The 11,292-nt window shown below is 26.9% G+C and overlaps 1 protein-coding gene across 2 annotated transcripts; it reads left to right on the top strand.

The window, feature by feature from the left end:
• The first annotated feature begins 9,379 nt into the window (after nucleotides 1–9,379).
• Nucleotides 9,380–10,863, top strand: BNACNNG22720D (actin cytoskeleton-regulatory complex protein pan1). Of its 2 annotated transcripts, none has more exons than XM_013843586.3 (3): nucleotides 9,380–9,808; nucleotides 10,081–10,178; nucleotides 10,530–10,863. In XM_013843586.3, the coding sequence occupies exons 1-3, from the start codon at nucleotides 9,565–9,567 to the stop codon at nucleotides 10,572–10,574; spliced, it is 387 nt and encodes a 128-aa protein (XP_013699040.1). In that variant the 5' UTR covers nucleotides 9,380–9,564; the 3' UTR covers nucleotides 10,575–10,863. The 2 variants fall into 2 exon arrangements, with proteins under 2 accessions (XP_013699040.1, XP_048625858.1); XM_048769901.1 differs by having other exon boundaries at nucleotides 9,381–9,838.
• Nucleotides 10,864–11,292: the final 429 nt, after the last annotated feature.

Here is an 11,292-nt window from a genome sequence, read left to right as displayed (position 1 = left end):
ACTTCATTAAACATAAAATCAATTTATAAAACGTTTAATATATACAAAAATGAACACATATATGTCAAATTTTAATTTTTTAAAAAATATTTAAGATTCCAATATCTAATCCTAAAAATACCAACATTACTTGAACATATGTTACCAAACACTAATTAATGGACAATCATGACTTACAATCTTTTTGCATTCATCTATGTGAAAAACAATTAGATTTTTATTAAAATTAAATTTCTATGATTTTAAATTGTTTATATTTACAGGATTTCAATTTATTTTCCACCAAAAGAAATTTCATAATACAATAATTTAATTTTAAGATCGAATACATGAGGAGACTTCTGAAGAAGTCTTCGAGGAGACTTCGTTATTTTGAGAAGACTTATGAAAGCTATAATCATAAATGTGTTAACAGATTTTTTTTTGTTTGGTCATATGAGTAGATAGTGTAATTTTACTAACTTTTTAGATTACTTTTTCATTTAATTGAATTTAGGATACAGATTTGCATTTAAATTAAAATTTTGGATTATTTTTGGCAAATCTCGCTAATTATATTAGGTCCAGGATTTGCTATTCCATCATAAGACTCTATATCTCACATGAGAGTTTAAGCATACTGTTAAATTTGCAGTTATATCAACTTGCTTTAATTTCAACAAATGTTGTATACTCTTTCATTTTATGAAGAATGTCTTGTGTACATATTTATTTTATTTTTTAAAATTGTTTTACCTTTAAAACATATTAGTTTATTTGATTTTGTTAATTAATAAGAAAAAAAAATGACACTTCATAACAGAGAACATATTTTTACTTTTTTTTTTGTATAATGATCTTAGCATTAAACCATTTATGCTTCACAATTTAGATGATATCGTTCCTACGCATTTATGTATAAATATGATTATAAAGTAATACATCCGACTGAAATTTAGATGATGAACTTCACGCGAGATCTCGATCGCAGCGTGTAAACTTGAAACATCCACGGTTATAACGGTTGGCGGGGACTGGAGGAGGATTGCAACCCGACAGAGGGTTAGGACCCGAGCACGGACTAATCACACCGCTACCTATGTAATTCCTACCCTCCACTGGCACCGTAACAATAAGGACAAAAATTGCTAGCAAGCATATGGCCCATGTCTTCATATTTTCAAAACTTATCGGGATATTATTGTTTTTGTTTCTTCTTGTTCCTTTTGTTTGTTGTGAAAATGGGGCAACTGTGGAACATATTATACGAATCTGATTTAGAAGACATCATATCTGGAGTGGTCAAACGTCAAAGAAAGATTTTATATTCTTCCCCTTATTTTCTATGTATTCCTTTGACTTGGAAACTAGACTTGACTTGTGATTAATTAGATAAAAACTTTGATTTAAATAAAATAAAACATTACAATTTAACTCATTTTGTAGACAAACAAATGTATTAGTCAAATACTATAAATTTGTCAAATCATTAGGTTATTATTATATACAAATAAAAGCATTACTATTATAACATTATATACAAAAAAAATTAAGCTATGATATGACAATTTACAATTTTATTAAACTGTAAAGTATAAATATATATATATATATATTATCATTTTAAAAAGTATATTAAACTTATGAATTATATATATCAAACTTCAAAATATAAATATATCAAACTTATGAATTATATATTTATGTCAAATTATTTAAAACATAACTTTATAATGTAAAGTTTAGTATTATTATTTATCAATAGTTATCATACATTTGATCATATTTTAAATTTTATATATGATATATATTAGTTTCATAATTTATATTTTTACTATTTCATGAATGTATTATAAATTTAAAATATGATATTTGTATCATGCTTTATTTTGTTTATACTAAGTACAATTTCTATGAAAAATAAAATATTTAAAAAATGTTACAATATATTCTCTAGATATTTTATTTCCTTATTATCTATATTAATTGATATTTAAATACCTACAACTAGATCTTGATCCGCATGACCGTGCGGGTTTTCTTTTATACTAAAATATTTAGATTATTCAATAAAATATATCAATAATTATATAACTTTTTGTTGTATATAATCTAATTTTATGATAATATTTGTGTGGCTTATAATATTACTACTATAAAATTTATAACTTTTGTATTTTATAACAAAATTTATTTTGAAAACATTATTATGTAACATTACTGATTTACATAAATTTTTTTATTTCTAAATTTAAAATATACGTGGAAATTAAATTAAATTGAACCTACATAATAGAGAATTTGGTATATAGTGACAAATTAAAGCAAATTAGTATAACTGTTTAAATAATAAACATAATTGGTTTTTAACTCATGAGAATACACGGAAACAATAAACTAAAGTCTTATATATACGATATGAATAAAGATAAATTGTTTCATCTATGAAGGGATGTGTAAATTAATTGTATTACATGGTAAAAGTATTTAAAGTGTGACTTTTAATTGGTTTAAACTATAAAAAAATCACATATGAAATAAGTCATAATTTATGTGCTAAAAGATAAGATATTTTTTTATTTTTGAATTAGAAATAGAAATGAATTTTTCTTTCTTAAAACATCTTTTAAAATATTTATTTAATTGATTTTGAAAATTAAATCAATTTATAATTGTTATTATCATTAAATTATTATTAAAGCATTTTGTATAATTATTAAAAAAAATTACAATCAAAACTTGTGATAATTAAAATTTTAATTAACTAATCTTGAAAATATATTTTAAAAAGATTCTAAAAGATATTTGAAAGATTTTGTTAGACATTTATTTACGATATTTATTAGTATTTCAAATAAAAATGAAGATATTATAATTAAGTTATGTAAATTTTGATAAAAAGTTTCTAAGGAAAGTACAAAATAAAAAAATCACACATAAAAAAAGTTATGACTTCTATTTTAATAGTATAGATATGATTTGCTAGTCAGAAATCTGTTACAATCTCTTCCCTAGTTTTTTTCTTTACTTATTATTTATATATATAGTGAGATTTGTAAGTAAAAAATCTGTTGCAATCACGAGATATCTTCTTTCTTAATACCATACATTTAAAATCTAAATTTATTAATTGAATTTGTCAATTCTGGTGTAAAATAACCTGAGATATTTTTCTTTAATTGTTATTCAAATTTAACTTTACCAACAAGATATTCTAAAATATAATCTTACCTTAAAAGTAGAAGATTTTAGTGAGTATTTATTCAAAATATTATATTTTATAGCTTATCATGAAAGATAGATCATTTAGAAACATCCACTAATTTTCTGTACAAATAAGACTTTCACAGCAGAAGAATAAGCGATTGAACTCTCTATGTTTTTAGATTTTTTTGTTACTTTTAATAATCTCTGAAGCCATACTTTGATCCTTTTTGTCGTTTTCCCGATTGTGACAGGAATATAGCTGTCCGATTTAGTATTTCAATATGGTTTAGTAATTGCATTTATCAATTTTGGTTTATCTGTTTTGGTTTATTAGAAACACTTATATGTATGATTTTTACCGGAATCAATCAATCAAACATTAAAACAATCTTCTAAAACCTAAATCTCTGATCATCATGTTCATCATCATCCACCATTAAGAATCTATGTTATTTGGGTTGATCCTTCTTCCCTTGTGGTCATCCTCTAGGCTTTGATTTACCGGTTCTCGAGCTCTCGGTGAGTTCTGGACTGGATCTATCTGTTACTCTACAGTTTTACTGTCTCACCGATATTGTTTTTATATGCAGAAAAACTATTTTGATCCTCTTTCTCATGAATTCATATTTTGTATTATGATTTTGATTGTTCATTTTTCTTATTAAAATTCAATGTTTGTGATCTTTTGCAGGTTTAGAAAGCTTATGGCTCGGGTTAAGGATTTGTGGTTTTAAGCTCTTCATACGTTTGTGTTTGATTTGTCTAGGCTACTGAGGCACAATTTTAATTGCTTACTAGCTACTGTGGATTTCACCATATCACATAGGTATGTGAAAATCATCTTTTATGTTACCTAATTTTTTTCTATTATATTTCTCCTTCTCAGTTTTTTTCAAGATTTTAGATCCGTTCAATGAAAGAAGATTGTTCCGGTGAGTTATATATATAAACTAGATGGCGAGCTAAACATGTTTATGCTTATAAAATTATTTGAAACAGTGACTAACCAAAATGACGACATTATCATACCCGAGGTTAATTTACCAGATAAGATGACACGGTATGGTTATACATTCGTCTATATTATCAAAAGAGAACAACCCATTTGAAAATGTTCTTATTTCATTAATTAAATTTTTTTTTTGCTTATCTTTTTCAGTTGCATTTATGAAATATCCTAAAACGAATAAAACTACCAAATTTATTACTTGTCTTTTCAGTTACATTAATGAAATATGCTTAAATGAATTTAAACTTCTTATTTTGTTGTTTGTCTTTTTTTAGTTATCTTAATGAAATATCCTTAAATAAACTTGGACATAATGTCATTTAATCAATCAAAAAAACTCATAAGTTATCCTTACGTGCATAATTTTAATAAAAGAGATTTTTAAAAACGTGTATCATTAAAATATTACCTAAAACATGCAAAACTAATATATAACATGCATCAATAAAACTAGGATTTGACTCACACAATTGTACGGATATTATTTTCAGTTGATTAATTTAAAAATAATTATTTATTCAAAAATATTTAAGAATGGCTATGTTTTTAAAAATTATATGGTATTATTTGCTCATAACTCATTTGTCATTTGATAAATTGTTAGAAAGAAAATTTTAGCATAATATAACTCAGTTGTCATTTGTTAAATTTATGGTTTTTATTTATATTTTTTATTATTTAATTATAATATTTTCATTTTATATTTGAAAGATAAATGAATTTTCTTTCAAACAATATTTTGTAAATGTATTTTTTTTTAAAAAATAATCAATTAAAATTGTTATTATCATTGAATATCATTATTTTGACATAATTTGAGTTTTCGTTTACATCAAAACTTATCATATTTTAGGATAATTTTAATTTAAAATGTAATTTTCATATTTTTCAAACAAATTCTAAAAATATTTTTTAAATATTTTGTTATAATTGTTAAAAAAATATTGAGTTGCATTTCAAATAAAAAGGTAAAGATATTAAAATATTCTAATTAAAATATGTAAAATTTAATATAGTTTTAAGGAAATGGTCAAAATAAAAAAAAATTACACATAAAATAATCACGATTTTTGTTAACTGAGCGGATCATTATTTATATGATATCGCACACGAAAGAAAAAATTCTGTTTTTAAAATTATCTAATTAACTCTATACTCATTTTTTTATATTTTTTATATGATATCACACATTCGTAAAAAAATAGATAGTTTAAGATGCAAAAAAAAATATTTACTTAATGAATATAATATGAACGAATATTACAAATACATCATTTAATAAAATAAATAATTAAAAACTGAAAATTCATATCCGCGTAAGGGTCTAGTGGCTATTATTTTATAAGTGAAACATAAAATTTTGGTTTTTTGAGTAATTGAGAAAGATAATTGCAGTGTATGGAGAAGTAGCTCGTGATCACTGTTATTAATTCATAATCTCAAATTTTACCTCTACCTCTGCACCTATTTCTGACATTGTGATATCTGTAATAATGACATAAAAAAAGCTTCTTTGGGCATCTCCAATGGAACTCTATTTTTTTCTCTATAATTTACATCAAAATAGAATAACTCTATTGTATCGTAACTTTGCTCCAATGGTGTTACCCTATAATAGAGTTATTCTATTACAAAGTGAAATATAGTTATATAGAGGAATGTCATATTTTACTTTACATTTGGAGTGGAAAAGCGACATTCCTCTTTATTTCACTCTATTATAGAGTAACACCATTTGAGAAAAATTACACTATAATAGAGTTATTTTACTTTGGTGTAAATTATAGAGGAAAAAATAGAATTCTATTGGAGATGGTCTTAAAGCCATCATTATCGCTAGGTTTTAAAGATGTTTTTAGTGCCTTTTTAATGAGGGGCCCCACCAAAATGTTAAGAATCGGTTTTAGAAAGTCCAAAATAAGAACCGAATTTGTAGGGGTTTTTGCACTGTTCGCGAGTTCCATTGACACGTGACGGTCCGCGATTGACGCGCTTTTTAATTATTATTTTTTCTTTTTTTAAGAAAACCTTTAATGGTTTCAGGGATAATGGGGTCATCTCCAACTCAACTCCAAAACACTATTTTATTGTGATTTTGACACTAAAACCTTCTCCAACCCAACTGCAAAAATCACACCATTTTAGTGTCACACTATAATTTTACACCAAATTTGGTGTGACACTATTCACTACACTATAACACTATTCACTTCACTAAAATACTATTCATTTATTTTATTAATAAACTGTACAATTAAATAAATGACAAACAAAAAGTTAAATATATATAATATTATAAAATAACTTTTAATGTGAAATTTAGTGTTGTAGTTGGAAATGAATATTTTTTTTAGTGTTAAAACTACACCTAAAACCATGACTGCAAAAGTTTTTCTTTGACCATTATTATCCCAAAAAACTTCACTCCTTCTCTCTCTCATTCTCTCTCTATCCCTCTCGTTGAATTTGACATTATTCAAAGATGCTTCCATGAAATTTGGTTCTGATCATTGAGTATTCTGCTCTTACTTCGTCATGAGTAAATCTGACATTTTTGCTTCTACGACATTTCATTGCATAAAGTCTTTTCCTTATCAAGTTAGATCTTGTTTTAAACCACGGGCCAGTTGCAAAATGACGGTTCGCATTTCTCTCCATCTTCAAGTTTGGTTTTACATTTCAAAGTTTGAATTTTTTTCCTTCTTAAAGAATCTTTTATTTCTTTTATGCAGAAACATAAGCATGGTTTTTATGACTCATATGATGAATGGTGTAAATCGAAGAATCTCTGTAACTTTATTTTATTAGGACATTCTTCGAAAGTTTAGTTGCTGCCAAGTTTGGAGTTACATTTCAAAAATGGTATCTATCAGAAAAGTCAAATTTTGTGAACTAGCTTGTTTAACATCACTACGCAATTGTTTTCATCTGTTCGTTCTTCTCATTATCCTTTCATCTTTTTGCATTTAGAAGTTCTTAATGTAGACGTTACAGTGAAAGCCTGCATAACATAGCACACCATGCATTGGAACATTTCATATTCAAGACTTACTTTCTTTGAAACATACACTGTTTTGTCTGGAGGTTTAAGAATGCTATGAGGTTGCTGCTGATTATGATGGGAACCGCAACACAGAGAAGCTAAAGAAGCTTGAAATATGCTGACGAGGTTGGATCCATAAAACTCAATCGTGATCACAAAGTCATTTTGCAACTTGCTTACCTTGGCCAATCTTCAAATTTTATCCAAATTAACTAGCAAGTTATATCCAGATTAATTATGTAATATCCCGTTAATATCCCCAAGTACATAGTACTTCATATTTTGTATTAATTTAACTCTACATAGTACTTCATATTTTGTATTAATTTAACTCTAACCTATAATGGATTGATTATCCGGTTCTAATATTCATTCTTAGAGATACATAAACCATGCATGTTCTGGATATTACCTGTCATACTCTGGATTATCTATGTATTATTCAGTTTTTTATATACATTCACAATGCAGATACATAAACTATTTTCTGGATATTTATTTTTAATCATGATTATCTTTTAATCATCTGGTTATTCTAGATAGGTGAGATGCATATCAAATAACCGGATATTTTGAAAGTATACCATGTTCTGGATTATTTGCTTTTAGTTTATAATAACGACGAAAAATCTAAAAGAAAACACATCCTTAAAAAAAGATTTTTAACGTTAAAACCCCTCAACTAAGTTTGTTTTGGGTAAAAACCCCCAAACTAAATATTTAACGAAAAAAAACCTAAACTAACTTTATTTAATGAATTAAACCCTAGCAGATAATAATTACCAATACTACCAGTAAATCTTTAGTTCATGAGTTTCTACATTAACTAAACATAGTCGAGGGGTTTTACCATTAAAAATGTAAAAAATCAAAAAAATCAAAATATTATAATATTATCTAAAAATTAGTAACTTGAATTTTCAAAATTAGCATTTTTAATTTTTTTTGTTGTAATATATGAGTTTGATGTGTTTTTAACACCAACATTATATATGTATAAATTTAAAATTTAAAAACCCATATAATATAATAAAAATTATCTAAAGATTTATTATTACATTCTTATTAGATAAGATATAATTTTTACTATATTTTCTTGTTTTTTACATTTTTAATCTTTTAGTAATTTTATTATAGGTAAATATTTAAATAATTTTATTATATTTTTTGGGTTTTTATTTTTTTAATTTATACATATATAATGTTGATTTTAAAACAAATCAGACTCATATATTTACATAAATTTTGAAAAATGTTAATTTTGAAAATTAAAGTTACTAATTTTTTAGATAATGTTATTATTTTGTTGATTTTTTTTATTTTTAATAGTAAAACCCTTCAACTTGTTTACTTAATGTATAAACCCATAAACTAAAGATTTACAAGTATTAATATTAATTATAACATGCGAGAGTTTAATACTTAGGGCCTGACTGGTTTTCCCGCTACGACCCGCAAACGCAGCTTTTGCGGTTGCTAGCGGTTGACAGCGTTTTGAAACAATCATACAAATCGCTCCAAACCGCTCCGAACCTCTTAAAATCAAAAGCTGGTTTCAGCTAGCGTTTGCGGTTGCGGACGGTTGCGGATGGAAAAATAAATATAAAATTATTTTCAAAAATATTATAAAATTTTAAAATGAAAATTTTAAAATGGAAATATTATAAATAAAAATATATACATATTTTATATAAAATATATACATATTTTATATATTAATTAAAATTCACAATCAGTATCATAATTTGCTTTATAAAAACTTTAAACTAACTATTTATTAGAATTTTTAAACATTTCTATACACACATATATAAAATGAAATATTTTTTTAAATTTTTTTTAATATAAATCTTCAAAACAAATTTTATTAAAATTATAACTTTCAACTAATTTGATTTTTTTATAAATAAACCTAATATTTTTTTTAATCATATTATATTGATAATTATTATATTTTATTACAATAATATGTTTTTTATATTTTTTAATGTTATAATATGTTTATATAAGTAATTTATTATTAAACTGTTGCAACAATATCTTATAATGAACCATTTACAAATATCCCACAAACGCAATAATTTTCAAACGTTGTACCAATCATACAAAACACAACAATATCTTATAAAAGAAGACATGAACTGTGACTTCTGACGCTTTGGTGAGTGTGAAAAAGTAAAGGACATTTACACTTGAAGCACATAGATTGGACTCACGGATTCTCTTACATATCCACCGTCCTGCACTTTCACTCTCTGCAACTTCCACATCTCCTTCTTCTTTTCCAGATTCTTGTCCGAGAAACTTCCTTCATTTTCGTCTCAAAATGCCGATCAACAGAGACCCATCAACACCTCCGCCTGTCATCGGCAAAATCGGGCCGTACACTGTCTTCATGACTCCCCCGGCGACTCCAAAACCACCTGAATCTCCTTCCGCCGTGTCTCAGAAGCCCATCGTTCAACCGCCGGTTCTTCCTCCTCCGCAGCAGTTTAAATCGGTGGCTTCCTCTGAGCAGGACGGCTCAGTTTTAGGGTTCTTCAAAAACGCCGTCACAAAGGTTCAAAATGGTACGGAACGAGAGAAATCTGAGGATAAAGGTTTCTCATTTCGGATCTTGATTTTTGAGATAGCCTTTTTCTTCTGATACCCTCTGATTGATTGATGAAGAAATTGATCTAAATATTCTATTTTTGGAAAGTAGATTTAAGTGGAGACTATATTTCTAATGTACAATGAATTGTGGATTTTCATACGGTTTCTGTTGTTTGGTCCTAACAAGCAATGAAAAGATTTTAACTTTGACATTGTTCTGTGTTTGTGCTGAATTATTTTACGACAGCACACTCAAGCGTGGATGACCATTTGGTGAGATGGTTTGGGTTAAACCAATCTAAGTACCAGTGGGCTTTGGACGAGTACTATGAAGGCAAAGGATCTGTAAGTGTTCCTTAATTCTTCCATATATTAAGGGCGTTTTGTTGTTTAATTTTGATTCTTGGTATGTTAAGTTTCTTCATCCTTGCGTACTACTAGTTCCTATCCATATTAACTCCCATTGTTCACTTTGGGCAAACTTTGTTGCAAAGCTAGTTTGAAAGTGTTTTTGTTTTTTACTCTTTACTTCTTGTTATGCTTCTAAGCTTAAATGAACACAGGCTATGGAAGGGACAAAACTTATGTTCCCGTGATTTAAAGCGTGGTCGTCACCCAATAGTGAAACATAAAAGTGTCGATTGATTTATTTCATGTGTTTCTCATCTTTTGTCTTCTTTTGTAAATAAAACGCAGGAAATGGAAGCCAAGGAGATGCCCGGGAAAGTACAAAGCGTATAAGCAACAATGTATATCCCCACTTCTTGTCCCCTTGGCTAGTTTCCCAAACCTGTTTATCTGAGAGAGAAACAAAAAACGTTCGAGTCTTGACGAAAGTTTTATTCAGATGATAGATTTGTTTTGGTATTATTTGAGAGCTCTTGGTAGTTTTTTTTTTTTCATGTATTAGTGGTGAAATCTCCAAAGGAAAATGGAGTTGCACTGATCATTTGGTTTGTTGTAAGTTTAGTCACATTGGTTATTGTTTACCCTATCCGTTATATTATAATTTACATATTTTGTGTCTTAATTTAGAAACTGTTGTAAAGGATGAATAAAAGAAAATAAACACTCACATGTAGCCTAAAACCAAATTAGAACTTTCATAGATAAACAAAAGATTTTATTTGTGGAGGGGATGAAATTATTATTTTTTTATCTATGGTATTACAAGAAGACATCCCACTCATATGTAGCCTAAAACCAAGCTGCTCGTCAAGGAAAGATGATTACTGGTAAGACTGATAGTTATGAAAGGCCTAACTGTAACCAATTCACACATGTCGCCAGGACAGTCAGGCAATAAGCCAATATTTCTCCCTGAGTTAAGAGTATCCCCAAATAAATTAATTTTCAAAAACCATGATTCGCGGCGGTAGCAGCTACGTAACATCACCTCCTTCGTTCTCCAACGACGCAAAGAAGCTCCTTGTCTGCACTGGGAACACTGTCTCCGTTT

The sequence above is a fragment of the Brassica napus genome, chromosome C9 (genome assembly GCF_020379485.1).
Source record: "Brassica napus cultivar Da-Ae chromosome C9, Da-Ae, whole genome shotgun sequence".
Lineage (NCBI taxonomy): Eukaryota > Viridiplantae > Streptophyta > Magnoliopsida > Brassicales > Brassicaceae > Brassica > Brassica napus.
The sequence above is the reverse complement of the archived record's forward strand: the minus strand, read 5'-3'. Positions and strand labels throughout refer to the sequence as shown.